The sequence below is a fragment of the Geotrypetes seraphini genome, chromosome 10 (genome assembly GCF_902459505.1).
Source record: "Geotrypetes seraphini chromosome 10, aGeoSer1.1, whole genome shotgun sequence".
NCBI lineage: Eukaryota > Metazoa > Chordata > Amphibia > Gymnophiona > Dermophiidae > Geotrypetes > Geotrypetes seraphini.
This window is the reverse complement of record NC_047093.1, coordinates 141,448,484-141,473,812: the sequence shown is the minus strand read 5'-3', so window position 1 is coordinate 141,473,812 and position 25,329 is coordinate 141,448,484. Positions and strand designations below refer to the sequence as shown.

The window sequence follows — 25,329 nt, the reverse complement described above, 5'->3', positions numbered from 1 at the left end:
ACATTTCTTCCCCCTTTTACTGGGGCTGCTCCACATACAGTCTGAATGCTATTGTGCCGAGCATCACCCGATAAAAAAAATAATCATTACCAACATGATATTTAATACCATGTTGTCAGAACTTTGAGCATCAGGGCTCTAGTTTTTCTCTGTTAGTTCTCCAAAGTTCTTCTCTTTTAACATCTTTTTTTTAATTATTATTGTTGTCTGCATTGATATTTTAAATGAATAGCGGTAAATCAAATTATTAAATGAAACATAACTTGCCCTGCTGTGCATTGATCAGGCAGAAACCAGCGAGAACGGAAGGTCTATACGGGACACTATTGAAAGCGACCAGAGCCTAACGAGATTCAGGTGGTTGTTAATAGCGCAAGGGATGGAAATGACAGAAAATCCATGCACGCACACTGCTTTCATTTCCTCCCCTGTTAAAAATGACACAGTCACCCCCAAGGGGATATTTCAGCATCCTCCGCGTTTAGGGTTATGAGATGGCTCCCTGTCTTCAGAGCTCAGGCTGATCGAAGCCTGGATGCATCCCTGTTCTCTGCACGTTTGATTTTCTGAAGGAAATCAATACAGGGGGAGAGGTGTAACAAGACAGCTGTCAGCCACTCATCTTTCAATTCAGTGCCCCTTTTAGTAGATACTGAGGGTAAGGCTTGCTGAAACATGGGAAGGGTCGTGTTTTGACTGACTCAAATGTTTAATGGAGAAATTAGGTCTTACCTGCTAATTTTATTTCCTTGTGTCCTACCAGACCAATCCAAAACATGCGGGTTATGCTATGCAGGTCTGGTGAGGACAATAAGGAAGAAAATTTTAAGAACTGTCAGTGGGGTACATCATATTATGTCACCATGACCAATAGTTGCAATAGCAGAAAATAGGCTTTTATTTTTTTTACCTTTGATGTTTTCACTTCCTTGATTCCCTCGTGCACTGAAATCTAGAAAAAGTTTTGACTGTTCCTGTAATCCTTCTGTCACTGGACAGGGGGCTCCAGCTTCCAGCCCTTTCAGGCTGCTGCTCCTAATTGTCTCAGAGCAGTCTCTTGGGTGGCTCTCACTGCATGTCCCATGGCCACTCAGTAACTCCTGTCTCTCCTCCTCTATCAGCTGCCTCTCTCCTCCTGCTTCCTCCTCATTCTTGCTGGATCCCTCAGAGTCATGGTGTGGAGGGGCAACAATGCAATCATTACTGGAGAAATTGGTATGCTCCAGGCCTACCAAGTTTGAGGTTTCAGCTGTATCTGTGATGCCTTGCAAAGGTCCCCCAGATGCTGGGGGCCAAAACATCAACACAGCTTGGTCCTTTATGCAGCTGGGGGGACCACCAGCTCCCAAAGAGTCTGTGCCAGTGAGGAGGTTCCTGGTGATATTTTCCCTCAGAGAGACCACGAGCTCCTCTTTGCAGACTTGCACCAAAAATCCCCCTTCAGTTTGTTGTGGTGTTGTTTTTTCAAAGATGGCAGCAACAGCAGATATACTGGACTGGAACTCATTATTCATCCCATCTTGCCCTCTTGTACTGACCTCCTCGAGAGCCATGCTGTCTTCTTGGCTCCAAGCTCCATCTATATCAGCAAGCTCTCTGCTCTTTCTAGTAGATTGGGACTCTTGGTTGATGTCCACTCTTGTAATTAGTTCATCTTTGTCTTTGTTCCTTGATGTAATATCCTCAGCATCTACTATATGTTCTTCCATAAGTTCTGTGCTATCCCTAGCAGTTGGGTTCTCCTGGTTGACGTCCGCTCTTGTAATTAATTCATCTTTGTCTTTTTTCCTGGAAGCGTCTTCCTCGGCATCTCCTGTATGCTCTTCTGTAAGCTCTCTGCTTTCCCTGACGGTCTGGTTCTCCAGGTTGACTTCCGCTCTCCTAACTAGTTCATCTTTTTCCTTTTTCCTGAATGGAACTTCTTCTGTATCTCCCATAAACGCTTCAACTGTATCCACACTTTTGTGATGACAGACTTCAATTTGTTCTGGCTGCACCACCACTGATGCCACCTCAAGTTGTTTTTCCTCCTCCCGAAATGAACTTTCATCATTCTCTTGGCTGGATTCTGACCAGTGTTTGTCGATCTCATTATCACCATCAGAAAAATAAGCAGAGTCCCGATACGGGGTTCCTGGTGTCAGGGGTCGGAGATATCCCTCGTCGGTTGGCGTGGTCTGTACCTCTGACATATCTTCTGTCAGCGTCAGGTCACTCGTTGACTCTGAGATAGGTGTCAATGGCAGCTTGGCCAATCTTGTTTCTGTCTCATCAACATCCTTGAAAATGAACTCTGGGGAAAAGGTGTTCTCTGTTTCATAGCCGCTGTCTCCAAACTTCTGGCCTGGTGAAGAGTAGTGTGAGGCTGGGCTCCACACATCAGAGGAGCTAGCATTGGAAGGTATATCTAGAGAGTCCACAGAATCCAAGGTACCCCTCTGCCTTTGATATGAGCTCTCCATTGGCCGCAGAGTACCATGGACCACAGGAGATCCCTCGAGAATGTCTGGTAGTATCTCTATGGTTTCCTCCTCCAGAGCCTCTGCCAGAGTGGAAAGTGGAGGAATTTCAATGGGAATAATGGCACTGCAATTGGATATAGCCTTGGAAATGCCAATAAAGGGTGAAGGTGGATGTTGCCCTATGTTCTTATTCAGTACCTCGAGGGCTGCTGGTTGACTTCTCTTTGAGTAGTGCTGGATGTCATAGCTCTTCACTGCTGCACCCATCAACGGGTCAAAGAACTCCTGGTGCCCCATAGACCCCAAGCCATTACCAAAAGTTGCCGGTATGGTATCCCCCTCACCGAATGACCGGATTTGAATAGAACAGTCAGAAAGTGACCCCTGCTCAACCTTCAGTGACGAGTTGTCATCCAACCTGTAACTCTCTTGGCGCATGGTAGCATGGTGTGTCCAATCCATCACCACATCTCCACGCAGCATGGCACATGTACACCGCTGGAGGCCACCTCTGTTGCACAATGGGCAGGAAAGGAGACTACGGTGGCCGCTGCGGTCAGTTCCGATGCTTCCACCACTGCTGCTGCTGCTTTCAGTACTCCGGTCCTCCATCAGTGAAGGCTCACAGTCCCATGGGGAAGCCCGGTCATCCAAAAATTCCACTAGAGAGGATGGATCTCCTGCAAGGGTCTCCCCAGCACCTCTTTCTTCCAAGGTGTCAGAATCCCAGCTCCTCTGTTGATCTTCAATATCTTGATACACATTCAACAGAGAACCTCCTGAGAACACATCCCCCATCAGAGATGTCTCTTGAACCTGCCTTGGCAAGTCTCGCTCTGCTGGTGTCCGGAAGGGGTTGGTGTAACGAGGAAGGTCCCGGGCTATGGTGATAAAGGGATTGGTGCCACTTGGATTCCACACAGGCTTCAGGGGTGGTGCGTCCTGCAGGATCAAGTGAGTCTCAGGACTCTCCCTGTCACTTTCGAGGGTGTCCCAGTTTGAAGAAAACAGTGGCTGTAATGGTGAGTTGGAGCCACCCAGAGACAAGCGCCGATGGCAGCCCCGCAGTGGCTCCTTTATGTCATACTGGCGCTCAAAGACTGGGCTTGGTGCACATACAGTACAGTCCATACTGGTGCCCCTGTCGGTGTGTTCTTCTAGACGAATATAATATTCACTGCTCACGGAAGGGCTTCGGGCACTGATAACAGGGACTACGCTTGGGGTCTCCAAGTTCTGGTGGCAGTGATGGTGACCAGGGTCGTAAAAGGGGTTGGCAGGGACTGTCAAGCTACCGTTGCTGGTGGGGTACTCCAGGGACTGACTGGCTACTTTCCAGCGGCTCTGACGGGCCTTCTCCCACATGTATTCGAAGTTCAGCCCCCGGCTGCTCTCGGTGACTGTCAGGATGTCGTCCACATCAGCGTGGAAGCCGTCCCCACCGGCAAAGCTGTCCAGCAATGGAAAAGCCGAGATCTCATCAGCATGGCGCAGTGAGCCCGCAGGCACCCGGGTAGGCTTCAGTGTGTTCCAGCGCCACTCAAAGCTCTCCTCTGCCTGGTCAGAGCTCTCGCTGAGCAGGTAAGTCAACTGCAGGTGGAGCTCATCTGCCGTGGGCCTCTGCTCTAGGGGCAACCAGCAAGACTGCATCACTTCATACCTAAAGAGAGAGGCAGAAAGAGCAGGGTTATCCATACAGAGACCACATGGCTGACAGGAGTATGCATTTGAAGCTTAAAATCATTAGTCTTGGCTTATCCAAACACTTCAGAAAACATTTGAAAACTTGGCTTTTCTCCAAAATGTAACTACTCCCTCCCTCTCCATTATTCTAAGTCCCCTCTTTCCTTCCTGTTTGCCAAGCCCTTCTTCTTTCCATTGGAGTTCCTTTCTTTTTTAATTCCTGTAAACCGTGTCGAGCTCCACTTCTGTGGAGATGATGCGGTATATAAACTTAAGATTTAGTTTAGTTTAATCCTTAACTCTCGCCTGCTTTTCATAAGAGATTTTGCTCTTGTCATGTCCCCGACCTATTATTATTATTTTTTTTTTTTTATTTATTCAAGTTTTATAACATTATTACATATACATAATAATAAGGTAAGGAACATAAATAAAATTAATACATTATTACAATCAAAAGGCTATCACAAAAATTCCTCTAGTCCTCATAACTATGGGAAGGCAAGTACTATATATTCGTAACAAAAATCAAATAAACATGATCATATAGACCAAACAGTGTAGTGTTTAGAAATTCAAACTCCAAATAATTAATTATGTGGTAACAGAAGAAATACTAATGGATTCTTGATGTTGCAAAAATTGTTCTAATTGAGTTGAGTCCCAATAAACATAATCATTTTCCTTAAATTTAATCAAGCATTTACAAGGAAATTTTAAATAAAATGTGGCTCCTAAAGCCAACACCCTAGTTTTCAAAGCCAAAAAGGATTTTCTTCTCAATTGTGTTGCTTGGGCCACATCTGGAAAAATCAATACATTATCTCCACAAAATTTAGTCTGCTTATTTTTAAAATAAGCTTTCATTATCAAGGATTTATCTATCTCTCTAGAACAAGTTATAAGAAGTGTAGATCTAGTTTGAATTATATCCTGTGAGTCTTCTAAAAAACCAGTTAAGTCAAAGTCAATTTGTTCCAACTGATCTATACCTGATTCTGTGGGAACTTTTTTCCTCTGAGGGATATAATACAAATTTGTCAAAGGCAAATTTTCTACGTCCATCATCCCCAAAATTTCCTTAAAATATTTTTTAACCAATATTTCTGGAGATAATAAGTGTGTTTTGGGGAAATTAACTAGACGTGGAGATGATGCGGTATATAAACTTAAGATTTAGTTTAGTTTAGTTTAGTTTAATCCTTAACTCTCGCCTGCTTTTCATAAGAGATTTTGCTCTTGTCATGTCCCCGACCTATTATTTTTTATTTTAAACTATTATAATTCTACCCCTTTTTTCCATCTTGTTCCTGTCCATTTGTTGTTCAATCATATTTTTATAACTGTCACTCATCCCCTAATTTTATTATGTACATCGCTTAGAAATTTTTATAAGCGTTTTTATCAAATTTTAAATAAACTTGAAATAGAGACAGAAACTGCAAGACTGCCTTTATCAACAGCAGCGTATCGCAAACAGTGTGCCATGGCAGATTCCAGGCGCCAGCAAGGAGGAGAGGCACCGGCTTTACAGTACGTGCCTCTCGTGGCGAGAGGCACGTCCTATAGGCTGTCAGCCGGCGCCGACGACTGTCCTGCTCGCCGGCACCTCTTCTCCTCTCCCCAACCAGCAAAGGGACAGGTTCAAGGTCTGGCCAGAGGGCCTCCGTGCATGCGCGGACATCGACGTGATGATGTCACGTGCCCGCGCACTTCCGGGTGCCTCGGCCGCGGCACCGGTGCCGAAAAGTTTGCGGGTCACTGATCTACAGCACCACCCGCCTCCTCCCCCTTGCCTGTTCTCTGACGCACCAGTAATCAGAGTGGGGCAGCTTGAGACGAGGCTTGGCCGGTTTCATCTGCTGTTCCTTGATGACGAAAGTGAGGACCTCCTCGTCCGACAGGTGCCTGTATGGCTGGCTCCCAAATTCAAACAGCTCCCAGATAGTTACCCCGAGTGACCTGCAACAAAAATAAAAGGAAAAAAAAAAAAAATCACCGCCCACACACGAGCATAAGATCATAGTAACATAGTAGATGACGGCAGATAAAGACCCGAATAGTCCATCCAGTCTGCCCAACCTGATTCAATTTAAATTTTTTAATTTTTTCTTAGCTATTTCTGGGCAAGAATCCAAAGCTCTACCTGGTACTGTACTTGGGTTCCTACTGCCGAAATCTCCGTTAAAACCTACTCCAGCCCATGTACACCCTCCCAGCCATTGAAGCCCTCCCCAGCCCATCCTATAGTAAGGAAGGACGGGTAGCCCGTGTCTTCGAAGCAGTAGTTAATTGACCTCAAAACTATCAGGTCTTTGGTATTTACTGTGCACTTCTAATCTATACAGCCTGTGGCAACACTTTTTCTAATCTTAAATTTCTGCATTTGCTTTCTTTTGATATAAAACTGAGGAGCAAGATTGTAGCATTTGAAGCTGAGTTTAAATCCTAACCCTACCAACGTATCCGTCTGTCATCCCCTCTATTGTCTCCTACCACTACTACTACTACTTATCACATACATAGTGCTGAAAGGTGTACGCAGCGCTGTACAATTTGACATTTAATAGACGGTCCCTGCTCAGAAGAGCTTACAATCTAACTTGGACAGACAGACATGCATGGGGATGCAGAACCCAAGGTGAGAGGAGTTAGGAGATGAAAGCAGTCTCAAAGAGGTGGGCTTTTAACTGGGCCTTGAACACTGCCAGGGACAGAGCCCGCCAGAGAGATTCATGCAGCTTGTTCCAAGCACATGGCGCAGCGAGGTAGAAGGGACAGAGTCTGGAGTTGGCGGAGGAAGAGAAGGGCACAGACAAGAGGGACTTAGCAGCTGAGTGGAGCTCACGAGGGGGGGGCAGACACAGGGGGAGATAAGCAATGAGAGATAGTGAGGGGCAGCTGAGTGAGTGCATTTGTAGGTCAGTAAGAGGAGTTTGAATAGTATTCAGAATTGGATGGGAAGCCAATGCAGTAACTTTAAGAGAGGGGTAACATGAGTATAGCGGCTCTCAGAGATGAGTCGTGCAGCCGAATTCTGGACAGATTGTAGGGGAGCGAGATGTCTAAGCGGAAGGCCTGAGAGTAGCGAGTTGCAGTAGTCTAAGCACGAGGCAATGAGAGCGTGGAGAAGGATTTTGGTAGTATGCTCAGAGAGGAAGGGTCGGATCTTGATCATATTATAGAGGAAGAAGCACCATTTCAGCTCTTCTAGATTCAAACAGTTTTATTGATGCAAACATCATCAGATACAACATCAGGGCACTGTTTACAACATTGGGGAGTGCAGTTTGCATGTATACAAGTGGAACATTATGTGAGATCCCTTGACGGAGCACAGTTGAGTTTGCATTTGGGGGCTAGTTTGAGAGAGTTGTTTGCTCAGGAGGAGAGGATGTCTCTTTCGGTGTCTAGTATTCATGCTATTTTGCAAAAACTACAACCAGACAAGGACTATCAGAAAATTCGGGAGAAATGGGAGAAAGATTTACAGCTTAATTTGAGACATTGGGATGTTGCCCGAACTTTAAGAGCGACACCTGGGGTGACACCCTGTACTTGGTTAAGAGAAACGTATTATAGGGTTACATTACGTGCCTATTATACGTGTACACAATTGTTTTATAGTGGAGGTCCTCCTACACCATTATGTCACAAATGTGGGAGGGATATGGCGATACTCGAAAGGGTTCAGAGGAGAGCGACACGTTTGATAAAGGGTATGGAAAACCTTTCATACGCTGAGAGATTGGAGAAACTGGGTCTCTTTTCCCTGGAGAAGAGGAGACTTAGAGGGGATATGATAGAGACTTACAAGATCATGAAGGGCATAGAGAGAGTAGAGAGGGACAGAAAGAGAGAGAGAAAGGGAGACAGAGAGAAAGAGAAAGATTGGAGGAACTGGGACTCTTTTCCCTGGAGAAGAGGAGACTTAGAGGGGATATGATAAGAGTCTTACAAGATCATGAAGGGCATAGAGAGAGTAGAAAGGGACAGATTCTTCAAACTTTCGAAAAATAAAAGAACAAGAGGGCATTTGGAAAAGTTGAAAGGGGACAGATTCAAAACGAATGCTAGGAAGTTCTTTTTTACCCAACGTGTGGTGGACACCTGGAATGCGCTTCCAGAGGGCGTAATAGGGCAGAGTATGGTACTGGGGTTCAAGAAAGGATTGAACAATTTCCTGCTGGAAAAGGGGATAGAGGGGTATAGATAGAGGATTATTGCCCAGGTCCTGGACCTGTTGGGCCACCACGTGAGTGGACTGCTGGGCACGATGGACCTCAGGTCTGACCCAGCAGAGGCATTGCTTATGTTCTTTTGAGGGTCATACTTTAGGACATGCATTCAGCTCTTCTAATTCCTTACACGAACACTAGGTTCTAACTCCCCCTTTTGTCCTGTGGGTCATAATTACATTGCAAGCTCTTTTGAGCAGGGACTGCCTCTTGCATGTCCAATGTACAGCACTGCATAGGGTTACCAGGTTTTGCATCTGGAAAAAGAGGACACGTGGCCCCACCCCATTCCACCTCAGCCCCAAACCCCAGCCCCAAGTAAACCTCGTCTCTACGGGACGACTCTGGAATGCATTTGCGCCGATGCGACATGATTATGTCGCATGCATGCGTGCTTGCGTGTGATGTCACCACGTCATATGCAGAGATGCACTCCGGATTCGGCCCCAATCTCAACAGCTTTTCTAAACTCAGGTTTTGGAAAAGCCATCCGGATGTTCGGACAGTCCTCTAAAGAGAGGACATATCTGTGTAAATCCGGACGTCTGGTAGCCCTAGCGCTGGGTGCACCTGGTAGCACTATAGAAATAAAAAATTGTTGTTGTTGTAGCAAAGATATGCAAGGTAGATTCTGAACAAATTTCATTTTTTGGCACCAAACCGGTCCAAAATTGGTATACAATAGAGAATGACACGGTAACAAAATTCATTACCGTCCCCGTCCCCGCGGATAACCGCGGGAAATAATCCCATGTCATTTTCTATTGTCTATTTCAACCTCGGTCCTTCTACACCAGCATTCTTCAAAGTGGTTGTGCCCAATTATACTCTGATTCTTCCCTCTCTCCTTAAAGAATGACATGAAGATGGTTTCCCGCGGGGACGGGGACGGTGATGAATTTTGTCACCGTGTCATTCTCTATTATACAACCTTTTTTCGGTCTCGGGAAAAAAAGGCAGGTGTGTTTTCAACTGAAAAAACGAAACCTTGTGCTGTGTCCCCATAGTGGAAAAGCGGAGACTTAGAGGGGTTATGATAGAAACTCATAAGATCATGAAGGGTATAGTGAAGGTAGAAAGGGACAGATTCTTCAGACTAGCGGGGGCAACAAAAACTAGAGGACACTCAAAAAAATTGAAGGGAGATAGGTTCAGAACAAATGCTAGGAAGTTCTTCTTCACGCAGAGGGTGGTGAACACCTGGAATACGCTTACAGAGGAGGTGGTAGAGCAGAGTACGACTTTGGGGTTCAAAAGGGGATTGGACGAGTTCATGAAGGAAAAGGAGATCCAGGGGTACAATTAGAGGGTTACTATACAGTACAGAAGGCTGTAAAGTAATAGAGTAGTAGAGTAATAGATCACTACAGGTCATTGACCTGGGGGGCCACCGCGGGAGCGGACTGCTGGGCGTGATGGACCTATGGTCTGACTCAGCAGAGGCAATGCTTATGTGCTCCTCCTCCTCCTTTATGATCTATGACCAGAGACATCTTCTCTTGGACCCACCCACCAAAGCCCCTCCCCCCAGGTGCACCTTACAAGTCTTGCGGTCTAGTGGCATAGTTAGGCCATAAATATGCCACAAGGCCACCAAGTATGAGTAGGGTTACCAGACGTCCGGATTTACCCAGATGGCTTTCCAAAATCCGGCACGTTGTCTGGGTTTTGAAAAGCTTCCACCTCGGGAGGGCATCTGCGGATGCAATGTGTTGCCGTCTCGCGCATGCGTATGACATCGTCGGGTCGTCCCTGCGCATGCGCAGATGCCCTCCCGGGATTGGCTCCAAATGTGAGAATAGGTTGAGGGGGCGGGACTATGGGTCTGGATTTTATAACCGTAAAATCTGGTAATCCTACTTATGAGGTAGGCCGGGGGTGGTGGTGGTGGGAAGCCATTCTTGTTTGGGATTGGCATGGAGAGGGCTGTTGTATCTGGTTTCAGTTTGAACGGAAACCGAGCTGTGAATTTCGGCCATAGATTTGGTTTCAGCCAAAAATGACTAAAAACATTTTTGGTCGCCCTCCAGGGACGCAAAGGAGGGAAACTATACCTCTATATGTCAAACTGACAGAAGGACTAGCATTCAAACACCTCACCAACTATCTAGATGACCATAATATACTTCACCCCACACAATCTGGCTTCAGATCTAACTTCAGCACAGAGACATTACTAGGTTCCCTCATTGACACAGCCAGACAACACCTCAGCACAGGAAAAAAAATGCTTCTCATACAACTAGACCTTATTGCAGCATTTGACCTAGTAGATCATAACATCCTACTGCAAATCTTGGATGCAATAGGCATCTCAGATAAAGTATACTCTTGGTTTGAAGGCTTCCTAAAATCCAAAACATACAGAGTAAAATCAGATAAAGAAAAATCTGAACCTTGCTCCAACCCTTGCGGCGTACCACAAGGATCCCCACTATCCCCTACTCTCTTCAACCTATACACTGCATCTCTCGGAACATACCTAGATAATCTAGGCATCACCACCTAGTTATGCAGATGACATTACCATTCTCATACCTTTTGATCAACCAAAGACCGCCATGACAAACATACTACACCGAACACTAAAAACAGTAGCAACCTGGATGAAAGATCACAAACTGAAACTCAACACAGACAAAACTAAATTCATCCTCCTTGAAAACGACAAAGTCCCAACCATAACCAATACAGAAATTAACACAATCAACTATCCCATTCAAACTACCATAAAACTACTAGGAATGACTATAGACCGATGCTGCACCATGCAACCACAAATAAATAAAACAATGCAGAAATCCTTTGCAGTGATGATAAACCTAACACAAGTCAGGAAATTCTTCGAAAAAACACAATTCCAGCTTATAGTACAATCCCTAATCCTAAATCTACTAGATTACTGCAACATCCTCTACCTCCCCTGCCCTGGTACAATGACTAAACAACTACAAACAATCCAAAATACAGCTCTGAGACTCATCTACTCATTGAGAAAACATGACCATATTACAGAAGCATACATCAATTCACATTGGCTACCAATCCAAGAAAGAATACTATTTAAATTCTACTGTAGGTTATTTAAAGCCTTAAACGGAGATAGCCCAACCTACCTGAACAACCGCCTCATCCAAACTACCTCAATCAGACATAGAAAAACACAACCCTCGATCAAAGAAGTAAAACGGAAAAAACTATACGATGGCCTCCTGGCCACTCAAGCAGCTAAACTAGATAACCAAATCTCCAGTCTACTGATAACGACGCCAGACTACAAGACGTTCAGAAAAGAAATAAAAACTATACTCTTCAAGAAATTCCTGAAATAGCCATAACTTCAGAAAAGAAATAAAAACTACAATCTTCAAGAAATTCCTGAAACAGCCCTAACTTCAAACTTACCGTCCTTCCCCCCTCCCTCTTCCCACCACACAGAAACTACATAACCTACTCTTTACCTCTCTAGAAAGGACAAATGTTCTTCCATTGTAACCCTCCGTTTTTTTATCTCTTTAGAGAATGACAAGGTGACAAAATTCATTACCGTTCCCATCCCCGCGGATAACCCCGGGAAATAATCCCATGTCATTTTTTAGTGTCTATTTCAACCTCAATCCTTCTATACCAGCATTCTTCAAAGCAAAGCTTGAGGGTCAGTGGTTGTGGCCATTCATATTCTGATTCTTCCTTCGCTCCTTAAAAAATGATATGAAGATGGTTTCCCGCGGTTATCCGCGGGAACGAGAATGGTGATGAATTTTGTCACCGTGTCATTCTCTATTTTGTAACCCGCCTTGAACCGCAAGGTAATGGCAGAATAGAAATCTCTAATGCAGGGGTGCCCACACTTTTTGGGCTTGCGAGCTACTTTTTAAATGACCAAGTCAAAATGATCTACCAACAATAAAATTTTTAAAAAAACACAAAGCACACTGTATGCATAGAAAATGTTAATCATCATTCCTATTCCAGGGTTTTTCAAAGAGGTCAAAGCAGATGACTCTAAGCACTATCACCTCAGTAACAACCATACAAAAATAGACAAATATAACCCCTCCCTTTTTACTAAACCACGATAGCAGTTTTTAGCGCAGGGAGCTGCGCTGAATGCCCAGCGCTGCTCTCGACACTCATAGGCTCCCTGCGCTAAAAACCTCTATTGCGGTTTAGTAAAAGGGGACCTTAGTGTAAAATATAGACAGCAGATATAAATTCAGACACATTTTGATCACTAAATTTAAAATAAAATCATTTTCCCTACCTTGTCTGGTGATTTCATGAGTCTCTGGTTGCACTTTCTTCTTCTGACTGTGCATACAATCTTTCTTCCCTTCTTTTAGCCTGTATGCTTCTTCTCCTCCAGACCTCATTCCTTCCCCCCAACTTTTCCTTCCTCTTCCCTGCCCTTTCTTTCTCTCTGCCTCCCTTTCATTTTTTTCTGTTTCTCTTCTTTCCTTCTGTATCCCTGCCTGCCCTTTTTCTTTCTTTCTCCCTGCCCTTCCCCAAGCCACTGCCACTGCCATTACCATCGGGGACCAGGACCCAAACACCACCAATAACAGGCCCCAAGCTCTCCCTGCTTCGGCCAACCAGCATTCCTCTCCCCGACGTCAATTCTGCCGTCGGGAAGAGGAAGGCTGATCAGCCCAAGATCGTGATCAACCTATTGGGGGAAATGCTGCCGGGTCCTGCCTTCGCGGAAACAGAAAGTAGGCAGGACCCGGCAGGAACAAGAACAAATGCTTCACTAACCTGTCTCCCGCATTAGCCCGTAGCGAACGCTTGCTTCAGGGCTCTCAACATGTGCATGCCGGCTTCCCTTCTACACCCCCCCCCCCGGACATAACTTCCGGTTTCGGAGGGAAGAGAAGAGAAGCCGGCACACACACGTTAGAGCCCGGAGCATAAGTTCGCTAGGGGCTGAAATCTCCAAGCCGGTTTTTTGGTTTTTTTTTTTAAATGTTCAGCAGCGGCAGATGACAGCTGGGCGGACCGCCCAGCTAAAAGGCCCTAGGGAGAACACTGGAGAGGAAGGCTGATCGGCCCGTAGATCAGGATGGCAACACGAGTGCGATCGACTCGAGTTGCCTTCCTGAGCTACTGGTCGATCGCGATCGACGCGTTGGGCACCCCTGCTCTAATGTAATGTAATGTAAAACTACATTTTTAGTGCTAGCTGAAATGAGAAACTATCTCATTCAAGACTGCCTGGCCCAGGATGGCACACAACAAAGGAGTCGTGAGGATAAGATGTCAAGTAATCAGCCAAGGGTGTATGGTTCAAAAAGTCACTTTATTTGTAGATATGCCACAATGGCTCAAGGACTCGACACTGACAGTGTTCGGCGTCTGTGCCTTTATCAAGAGTCTAAGGCAGTGATTCCCAACCCTGTCCTGGAGGAACACCAGGCCAATCGGGTTTTCAGGCTAGCCCTAATGAATATGCATGAGAGAGATTTGCATATGATGGAAGTGATAGGCATGCAAATTTGCTTCATGCATATTCATTAGGGCTAGCCTGAAAACCCAATTGGCCTGGTGTTCCTCCAGGACAGGGTTGGGAACCACTGGTCTAAGGGACCATGTTAAAACAAAATATAACACAATTACAAATAGAACATAAATTGGAAAGCAGAATTCATAGCATAATTAAAAACACTATTGAAAAACATAATTGGAACCATATAAATAAAGACAAAAAAACTTATTATAAATTGAAAAGATATAAAACAATAAGAAGCAATAAAGCACAATGATTAAAATACATATTAAAAAATCATTTGATAAAGCTAGAAATCAAATAGGTGATCTGATAAAATATTAAACAAACCAATAGTATATCACATGCTTGTGACACATGACCCCGCCCAATTTCATCCCAAGCCCTACCCCCACAAAGCCTCCTTTCTTCTGTGACGAGCTCCAGTCGCGTCTGGAGGGCCTGGAGCTTGCGCAGATGTGTGTGAGGTCATTTGCGCACGCTCAGAGGCCCTCCAGATGCAGCTGGAGCTCGTCGGGGTTTTCCAAAACCCAGACAAATTCTGGGTTTTTAGAAAGTCTGTCCGGGAGCCCAGACAGTCCTCTAAAAAGAAGATCTGTCTGGGCTTTTCCGGACTTCTGGTAACCCTAATCATGGGATAGTGGAAGGTGCTGAAAAGTGGAAGATTAACTGGGACACCCTGTGGAGGCTGGAGCTCAAACATTGGGGGGGGGGGAACCCAAAACAAAACCCAGCTCATTTCCAGATATCAGGTTGCTTTGTATAGCGCCAACCCCCAGTTGTTTTCCCAAAAAGAAGAGATAATCTTAAGGCCTCACCAGATGTTGCTTTCCTTGCTCTGATCTACCACCACCAGATTCCCATGGACTTCGTCCAACAGCTCTGGAGCCACCCAGCGCAAAGGGATCCAGAGGCGATCGGAGGTGATGTAATAATCCTCCTGAAAGACAGACGGTGGAGATCAGATCAGATTGATTTCTGGGTTGAAGAAGTTTGACCATATAACACCTTTTCTTCATGAGTTGCACTGGTTGCCGACGTAGAGGCACGAGTGAAGTTCAAGCTTGGTTGCTTTTGCTACAAAGTTTTGCTTGGACTCACCCCTAAATATTTAACTGATCTCTTTTCTACTGCCACTAATAAACACAAGAGATGCTCGCATTTGAACTTTATCTTCCCACCTGTAAAAGGTTGCAAACTTTAGAAAAAATCACCAACGCTTAGGCAGCTTTAGATCGACTGATTGTGACTTCTAGTATTTAGAATTTAGGGAACATTTAATTTTGTAAACCAAGTTTCAAGTTTTAAGTTTATTCATGTTTTTTGATTGAATGCTTATCCGAAGGTACTAAGCGTTGTACAACGATTAAAAAATAAAAAGGACATTAACACTTTTTGGTGGAATTCAATTTGTCATATATATAAAATGGAAAAAGTATTGGCATTACAACAAGGTTATATTAAAAAATTTAATAAAATATGGGGACCATTGACAAATTATTCTACTGATCAGATATAATAACACATGTATAGAATATATAGAAGGGGTAGGGAGGGAAAACTATTGTAATATTAATATGATATAAAATTCTGATAAAGGGTTTATTTAATTCACATTGTAAGAACATTTAATAATAATTTCAAGTGTTTTTTCATAATTGAATGTATTACATGTATTTCACTTGATGTAAGAATTTAAAAAAAGAATAAAAAATATTTATTAAAAAAAAACAACATTTTAAGAGATTAAACGTACATGATTCATTATGGGACATACTTGGGTAACTACTTTATTAAGCCACAAGAAACAGTAGGAAAAAGGGGGAGAACTACAATTTTGAAGAAAAAGTACATAGAAGGTAACTACATAAGGGGGTGGGAAGAGAAGGATTGCTGGCAAAGATATATGTCAATTTTGGAGACTGCTAAAATTATCAGTTTTAGAAACTGCTAAAAATGATATGTATTGTATTTTCAGTTAAAGGCATCTCCTTTTTTTGTATTTTGATAAAATTTTCAATAAATTTTCAAGAGAAAAAAAAAAAAAAGCACTTTAAACTGCTTTTAAACTTCTGCAGATTTCGTTCAGTTCTTAAATATAGGGGAAGAGAATTCCAAGTCATTGGAGATGTTATAGAGAAAATAAGAGCACGACGAGTTCCGCATAGAGCTTTACAGTGTATAAGCAGTGTATAAGCTGATTGGAGTCTCTGTATTTTGTCATGTCTTACACGATTACTTGTATCCCCCTATTTTAATTGTAAATCGCTTAGAACAGTGGTTCCCAACCCTGTCCTGGAGGAACACCAGGCCAATCGGGTTTTCAGGCTAGCCCTAATGAATATGCATGAGAGAGATTTGCATATGATGGAAGTGAGAGGCATGCAAATTTGCTTCATGCATATTCATTAGGGCTAGCCTGAAAACCCAATTGGCCTGGTGTTCCTCCAGGACAGGGTTGGGAACCACTGGCTTAGAATTTTATGTAAAGCGATTAATCAGATTTTAATAAACTTGAAACTTATCAGGCCCAGAGGGAATCACAGCAGGAACTAGGGAGTGGCTGCCAGAAAATCTTCATTTTGTGTCGTTTCTGGGAATGTTCATTAACGATCATTTCTGTAGGCCATTTTCTTGTCTCGCAAGCAAAGTCACTGAGCCTGTACTCTTTTGAAAGAAGACAGAGGGTTTGGAAAAAGGTTGCACTCTTTCTAAAAAAAAAAAAAAAAAAAAAAAGCGTGCGCGCCTTCCTCAACGGATGCGCATATGCAGCGCTCACTCGTGCAAAATGGTGCATTCACTAGGTTTTACATCATTCTCATATGCAGATGATATTCAACTTCTGCACCCTTTTGACCCGGAAAATGATGAAGAAATAACGGCTATCAATAAAAAATTAGACTTGATAAAAAATTGTTCTAGGAGTAGTGGTTGATGTTGACTTATCATTTCATAATCACATCAGTCAAATAGTTAAATCTTGTTTCCATAAACTACATCTGATTCGTTCAATCTCTACATTTTTAGACCCTAAATCTGTTAATATATTAATCCATTCCGTGATCATAGCTAAAATCGATTATTGTAACTCCCTTCTAATCAACATAACACAAAAAGAAAAAAGACGGCTTCAGATAATCCAAAATACGGCAATTAAACTTATTCATAAAGTGAAAAAATATGATCATGTTACACCACTAATGATTAAATCACACTGGCTTCCTATTTCCCACCGTATTAACTTTAAGATATTATTTTTAGTATTCAAAGTTCTAACCTTCAATGAATGTAATGTAATTTATTTCTTATATACCGCTACATCCGTTAGGTTCTAAGCGGTTTGAAGAAAATATACATTAAGATTATAAATGAGAAGTAAGAAGGTACTTAAAAAATTCCTTTACTGTCCCGAAGGCTCACAATCTAACTAAAGTACCTGGAAATTAATAAAGAAGAGAAAATAAAGATGGTTGAAAAAAGAAAAATTCTATGTGAATTTATAGGATGGAAATTAAACTGACAGTGAAGAACTGTATGAAAAATACATATGGAATTCAGTTAGAGAGGGTAGGTTACAATCTATTTATGGTATTTGTTTAATTGGAAGGGGTTAAGGTGGGTCATTTGGGGGAAGGTTATCTGAAGGTAGGTGAATCTTCTGGAGGTAAAAGAGGAGGGGTTAAGATATTTGGATGAATTTTTTGAAAAGCAGGGTTTTGATTTCTTTTCTGAATGTTTTGAAGTTGTCTGATATTGTCATAAGATTGGAGATGGAATGGTTGATTTTTGCTGCTTGTGTTGCTAGAAGGATGTACTGAGGCTTGAGTCGGTCCAGCGAATGGCCACCCGGATGGTCTCCGGACTCAAGGATCTCCCGTACGAGGAACGGCTGGACAAATTACGGCTATACTCACTCGAGGAACGCAGAGAGAGGGGAGACATGATCGAGACGTTCAAATACCTCACGGGCCGTATCGAGGTAGAAGAAGATATCTTCTTCTTCAGGGGTCCGACGGCAACAAGAGGACATCCATGGAAAATCAGGGGGGGGAAATTGCATGGCGACACCAGGAAATACTTTTTCACCGAAAGAGTGGTTGATCGCTGGAATAGACTTCCACTTCAGGTGATCGAGGCAAGCAGCGTGCCTGATTTTAAGAAGAAATGGGATCGTCACATGGGATCTCTGCACAGAGTTAAATAGGGGAGGGTTATTAGGGTGGGCAGACTAGATGGGCCGCGGCCCTTATCTGCCGTCTTTTTCTATGTTTCTATGTTTCTAAACATTTTCTTGCGTTGTGTGCCTTTGAGTGGGGGGAAGGCGAAAGGGTTCGAGGTTCTTCTGTGTCTTGAGGTGGAGATTTGGTTTAAGCGGTTATTTAGATAGGAGGGGGAAGAGCCATGTAATGCTTTGAATATCAGGTAGTAGAATTTGAATTGGATTCGTGCTTGTATGGGTAGCCAGTGAGAGTCTAAGAAGGCAGTTGTTATGTGAACCGCAATTTATGACAAGAATGATTATTCCTTACAATGCCCCTCGCTCTCTTCGGTCATCTTCTTTAAACTTATTAACTGTCCCCTCTTTGAAAATCGTGGGCACAAGAAGAAGTGACATGTTTTCTGTTATGGCTCCTAAACGGTGGAATTCATTGCCACATTATATCAGAAATGAAAAAGATCTTTCCTCTTTTAAAAAGCTTTTGAAAACTTTTTTGTTTCAAGACGCTTTTAATACTTAATATGTTTTATTTTGGTCCCTTCATACTTTGTTACAGATATTAACCCTTTTCCCTCCCTCTCGTTTTTTTCCTTTTTATGTAATTTTCAATATAAAATGGATTGTAACTTTTCCCCCCTTTCCCCCTTTGATCATGTCTGTCTTTAATCTGACTGCAAAAATTGTTAGTCGGTTTATTTATTTTGTACGTTGTCTTTTATACCCAATTATCTGTGGGACCACTAACTAGTGGCTTTTTAAGTTGTTCATCGCTTAGAAAGTTGTATAAGCGATTCATCAAATGGTAATAAAACTTGAAACTTATTCTAAGCAAATGAAAAACATGAATTTTCGTGAGTTTTTTTCTGCTCATTTTTGGACTTTAACGACATGTAGGGTTACCAGACGTCCGGATTTCCCCGGACATGTCCTCGTTTTCGAGGACATGTCTGGGGGTCCAGACGGCTTTTCAAAGCCTGGCACTTTGTCTGGGTCTTGAAAAGCTTTGAAGAAATCAGGGCATCCTCACATGCCATGTGATGATGTCACACGCACGTGCGCTAATCCTCCTGCCCGACAAGCGCAGGCAGCGGTGGGGGGGGGGGGCTGGAGTGGGGCTAGGGTGGGATTGGGGGCGGGGTTGGGGCATTACAGGGCGGGGATGGGTGGAACTGGGCGGGCCTGGGGAGCGGGCCGGATTTTCTGATTGGAAAATCTGGCAACCCTAACGACATGGGATGTGTGGTTGACATTTCCCGTGCTGTTACAAATGGCAGTCTGTCCCTACCAATGTCCCCTTTCCTCTGCTTCCTGCCCCCTCCCCCCCATCCTCGGTCCATCCCACAGCCTCACCTTGTAATTGTTATGGGAGATCCCATAGTCACCAATGCGAACAGTCAGATCTGAGGTGAGGAGACAGTTTCTCAGGGCTAGATCGCTGCAGGAAGAGGTGGGGAGAGAGGTGGAGACCAGATGGCATTAAGAACAGAACATGGCAAAACGTGATGACAAAACTCAACAAAATACAGGACATGCCCAGAGGATGGGAACCAAGCGTTAACATCCCTTTTTGGACAGGTGCTTCTATAGGGGTGGGGGGAGGATGTGGAATCAGTCCCAGTCTGCCATCTTTCGATGCCAAATCTCAGATGGTTCTGGTGGAGCTCCGACACCAGCCATGGGGAGCCAGTGGGGTACTAAAACCCCCCAGGGAGGAGAGGTTGACTGCAGTGACCTGGTCTGGAACTTGTACTTCTCACTCACAAAGCCAAAGCGGCCCCTTTCAGTACCAAGCCACAGTGATTCTGGCAGATCAGCAATTACCTTCCCCCACAAGGGAGGTCAGTCCAGGTCTCCACCTGTCTGTCACCCTGTGGAGGCAGAGGGAGCGAGCGCTCCCCATATTCCCCACCCTTATGGGGCTCCCAGTCGCTCAACCTGTGTATGTAGTCGTTATTGTGCAGGTGTAATAGGCCCAGTGTGATCTCGTATGCCATCCTCTGCAAGGTGGTGAGGTCGCGGGTCAGCAGGTCCGGGGTCATGCTATCTGCCTTGCGCTGCGCCCTCAGGTATCGCTTCAAATCCCCCTGTAAGACACAATGGAGTTGCATGTTTTAATCAGAGGCAAATGCATGAAGCACCCCCCCCCCCCGCTCTAGTGGTCTGGAGTAAGATTAATTTATGATGATGAGGAGAAACCAGCACAAGGCTGAAGGTGGTGGACTAATATCATTATTCCAGCTAGAAAAGAAATGTCTTCATTAGGAACATGCATAGTTGGGTGAAGGACAGAAACCTGTTTCCTATTGCACCCCACACCCCAGTCTGATTTCGGGAGAGTCACTAACTAGGCATGTGCAGACACACCCATCTTGTACACATAAATGGAACCTTCTGGACGTGTGAATGCACAATGAGCTGTTCTGTATCAAAGGACATACACACTAAGGCATATAAGTTCAAGGGGAGCGTCCACCTGGGTTGAGCATGTACTTGTCAATCACGATCCCCCACATGACCTCAATCAGTTACTGAATCCCTACCCCCCTCCTATCTCGAACTCTCTGATCCCCAAAACAAAATTTGCTGCTCGTCCCATCTTAGACAGATCGCCTACACATCTACCCGAGGTAGCATTTTCTCAGGAACAGGCCCCTCCCATAGGGTAGATGTGTAGGTGATCTGCCTAAGACGGGACGATGAGCAAATTTTGTTTTGGGGGGGATCGGAGAGTTCAAGATGGGGGATAGGGAATCAGTAACTGATCGATGTAAGGCGGGGATTGTTTCTCTGTTTAGGAAGTGCTACGAGCTCTTGCATTATGGACAAGCTAACAGATTAGCATAGCGGCAATATTAGCACGCTAGTTGATTACAGTATCCACATCCATTCTCTGCCCCTGACAAGCTCCCTCCCCACACTTAACGCACACGGATGTTAAAACTAACAGAGAATGCTTTAATGCAGTGTTCTTCAACCACCGGTCCATGGACCAGTGCCGGTCCACAGAAATTTCCTGCCGGTCCACAGGGCCAGCACGTGCATCAGGCCCAAAACAGTGTTCTTCAAGTTCAAGTTTATTTGATCTTGATGAATCGCCTATTTAAATTGCTAGGCGATGTACAACATAAAAAAAATATACAAATAAAAATATACAAGTGAAAAAATGCTAGTATTAACATATAAAATAACTTTTGTTATGGGATAAAACTTAAACATACTAAACACGTACTTTTAAAATAATGTTTATGGGTTAACACTTACAAGAATTGTGATGGTAGGAGGGGAAAAAGTTACAATGTTTGGATAGAGGAGAGGAAAAAACATAAAAGGGAAGAACAAAAAGGAGGGTAAAGTTAGCTGCTTTAAAAAAAATCGATATTTAGTATACTAGAAGTCTTCAACCGCCAGTCCACGGTGCGATCGATGCGGCGTTATCTTCGAGCCAGCTTCCTCTTCCTGATTCAGTGCACAAAGCCTCGGGTAGTGGCTCCTACGGGCATCCTGCACCTGAACTGGAAGCCTTCGCTCTGACGTTGCAACGTCAGATGAGGCAAGGGACGTGCAAGGTGCAATTAGTACTATTATGGGGGTGGGGGCTGGGGTGGAGATTGGGTAGAGATGGGTGGGGTCTGGCCCACGACTTAGCCCAGGGTTCTTCAATCGCCGGTCCACGGACCGATGCTGGTCCACAGAATAATTATTTTATTTCTGCCGGTCCATAGGTGTAAAAAGGTTGAAAAACACTGCTTTAATGCACACCTGTGTTAGATCATTTCTCCCCACTAGGTGTGCCTTAGCATCTAATGCAGTTTGGTATAAAGGCCCCTCAGTCTCTTGACCTGACAAGGGTTATGTACCCATCATACACAAGTGAATACCCCATTTCTCCCCCCTCCCCTTCCCTGCAGGTCACTAACTACCCCAGATCCCATCCCGGTAGGCCACTTACCAGCTGACAGAACTCCATGATAAGCAGGAACGGGATGGTCTCGGTACAGAGCCCCAGACATTGAAGAATGTTCGGATGCTGGAGACTTCTTGAGAGAAGAAAAGGCAGAAGAGAGGGGGAATGATTAGTGACAGGGGCACGGAGACCTGCCTCCCAAGGAGGGATTCCGTGTGCAGTGCGTGAAGAAGACCTGCTTTTATTGGAGCGCTGGGAGGCGATTCCAACCCCAAGAATGAGGCAGGTCTCCTTTACACACCACAAACACTGACCCCGGCCCTCAGCTCTCTCATGCTCGGCATGTAGGCGAAGCTACGTAACATAACATAAATGTTTATTTATATACCGCATTAGAATTTCGGTTCAAGGCGGTGTAAAGGATAGCAAAAAACATCAAGGAATAGTAATTTTTAACAAGTTAGAATAATACAGTTTTATATACGCATAAAAAACAATAAACAAAATATTGAGGTTAGTGATGGGGTAAGATGATGAGTGAAAGTTCTAGTCTTGGGTCAACAAGGATTAATTTAAAACTCGGTCGTCAGGTTTGGGGAAGAGGTGAGTTTTCAGGAGCTTCCTAAAATGCATGTATGATGTAGAAGAACGGACCAGATGAGTCCATTCTGGATCTTTAGAAGCTGCTTGGAAGGATAAGAATTTATTGAAGAATCTCTTATGTGAGAAACCTTTAATAGATGGGAAGGAAAAGAGTGATTGGGGTCGACAGGTCTGCCCGGGTTTGGAAAATAAGAAATGATTGGTAAGGTAATCAGGCAATAAACTATATAGGGCCTTATAGAAGAGACAGCCAAACTTAAAAAATGCCCGATTATTATATTATTGTCCCTTGATACATCAATTTTGGAGATCCATTTGGGATCAGGTAAACAAAATAATGGAAAATCCAGTGGCACTAATATACGTCACTGTGCTATTTGGCACTATGATGAGAGCTAAAAGCCAAATATCATCTCACAATATTAAACTTCTCTTTATTATGACAGGGGTTGCCATACAGCTTATTTTAAGGAACTGGAAAAACTGGGATAGATTGAACTATACCTTTTGGTGGGAGTCTCTCTGTCACGTTTTTAAAATGGAACGTATTATGGCTATACAACAGGGACATTACAAAAAGTTTCTGAAGATTTGGGAGCCATTGGCAAAGTTTTGCAAAGAGTGATCGTTGATTTTGCTCTTTGGTCATACACGTCCAGGGTGGGTTGGAACATATTTTTAACTTCTTAATTTGAGTGTACTTTTTGAATATAATTATGGGGGGGGGGGATATATCTATTTGTCATAGATTACAATTTTAATTGTATTTAAGTGTTTTTATAGTGTAATATGATTGTATTATATGTTGCACTTACTTATGGCTTCAAAATGAATAAAGATATTAAAAAAAAAAAAAAAATGCACGATTCTCGATTTTTAGCCAGTGGAGTTTGTCGTAGACACTCTGCCCTCCATCTTTTTCCAAAGACAGGAATGGTCTGGATACAGCAATAGCAAATAGACAAGGGTGTGCATATCCAAGCACTTTATAACATTTCGCCTAATTTCTGTGCACCATGAAATGTAGGCAATTGTATTAAAGAATAGGGCGTAGGGAGATCCATGTGTAACTCGTAATTACTGCCAATAAACTCAAACAATTGATTGTCATTTGCATACAAGGAGGCAGTGGGGGAATACGGCCATTAAAATAATCTCGGGAGCAAAAAAATATGACCATGTTACCCCTTTGCTCCAAAAGGCCCACTGGTTACCAGTTTCACACAGGGTAACTTACAAAATCGCTCTTTTGGCATTTAAAACAATGCAGACCAACTCACCAGCTTTCATAGATAGACTTCTGATCCCATACGACCCCCCAAGAACTCTAAGATCCATCTCTCAATATAACCTTCATATTCCCTCCTTAAAAATCATTGGTACACGTCGCACCACTACGTTTTCTGTTACAGCCCCTACAATCTGGAACACTGCCTTTGTATATAAAAATGGAAAAAAACTTAAAAACTTTTAAAAGCAATTTAAAGTGCTTTCTTTTTAACGACGCTTTTAATTGAACCACTTCTTCTTAACTATTAATTTTTTACTGTTCCCCTGGTCCTAAGTGTTTTTCCCTTAAATGTTCCTCACTTTTCTATTACAAGTGTATTTCTTCCCACTTATCCTTATGTTTCTATGGCAAATAGGTCAACATTTACCCAGTTTGTACGGTCTGTATTCCTGTAGTTTACTATAGGAAAGTATGTTTAATCGTCATTTTTGTGAAATGTTAATACTTTTTACTCTGTACAACGCTTTGAAGTATCGAAAAGGCGTTTAATCAAAAATTGAATAAACTATAAACTATAAACTATAAAACTAGGTTGAAGCCCTTAAGGACCCAGGTTGCCTATGTCTGGCCTATACGTTCCACTGTCACCGACAACCTGTACTGTCTCTTAAAATGTGTTATTGTGTATTGTGTTTTGATTGTAAGTAGCAGACGATGGCTTAACGGATACTGTTAGTTGAACATTTTTAATTCTGGAATTATAAACCGCCTATGTTCAGACTGATCTTGTTGTAAATAACCTTGGGTGAATTTTTTCCCCCACAAAAAAGCAACTCCTAGAAAATAAATTTGTGAAGAAATAAACCTCCAGGCGGGCATTAGCTTTTTGGACACCTTACCTATAGGGCTGAGCCTCAGAGAGAAACTTGCGCTGCTCAAGGGGGCTGGCGCTAACCCGCAGTTCCTTCACTACCACCTGGGCTGGGGTGAAATCCGAGAAGATCTCCCCCAGGATGACCTGTAAGAGAAAGAGAGAAGGGTGGGAGCGAGGTGGCACAGGGAACGCTCAGGGTCCACCTGTGAGTGCCAGAAAGAAAGCCAGCGGAGAAGAGGGAGGAAGGTTGAAAGAACGACAGGAAGCGAGAAAGGCAGAAGATGGATGGAGAGAGCGAGTGAGGGAGTCTGGGCATGTAAAAGAGATGAAAAATGTACTAGAGGGTCCTCGGCAGAGAAAGCAAACTTGAGAAACATTAAAAAGACTGGGAGAGAAAGGTGGAGAGGTGGAGACAGAAGTGAGGATGAAGGACGTCTTCACACACCTTCCCAAACCAGCCAGTGCCTATTTCCTGCAGGTAGCTCAGATCCTGTCGACTGAAACCAGGCTGCTTCACCAGATCTGAAAGAGACACACCGGAGTCACATCAGCTGGCGTCCCTTTTTCCGCCATGGTGTACCATGCCGTCTCCCCTCCTCATTCCCCGGATCT

General features: G+C 43.7%; 1 protein-coding gene across 1 annotated transcript in view; it reads right to left on the bottom strand.

Annotated features, from left to right (window-relative positions):
- The window catches only part of LMTK3 (lemur tyrosine kinase 3), a 49,405-nt gene that overhangs the window by 4,313 nt on the left and 19,763 nt on the right, over nucleotides 1-25,329 (bottom strand). The window contains exons 4-11 of the mRNA XM_033962398.1: nucleotides 25,163-25,239; nucleotides 24,743-24,861; nucleotides 22,055-22,142; nucleotides 20,041-20,189; nucleotides 19,456-19,540; nucleotides 14,705-14,826; nucleotides 5,958-6,107; nucleotides 911-4,122 (exon numbers count right to left, since the gene is read on the bottom strand). Of these exons, the coding sequence (XP_033818289.1) occupies nucleotides 911-4,122; nucleotides 5,958-6,107; nucleotides 14,705-14,826; nucleotides 19,456-19,540; nucleotides 20,041-20,189; nucleotides 22,055-22,142; nucleotides 24,743-24,861; nucleotides 25,163-25,239 (4,002 nt within the window). The remainder of the gene's footprint in view (nucleotides 1-910; nucleotides 4,123-5,957; nucleotides 6,108-14,704; nucleotides 14,827-19,455; nucleotides 19,541-20,040; nucleotides 20,190-22,054; nucleotides 22,143-24,742; nucleotides 24,862-25,162; nucleotides 25,240-25,329) is intronic.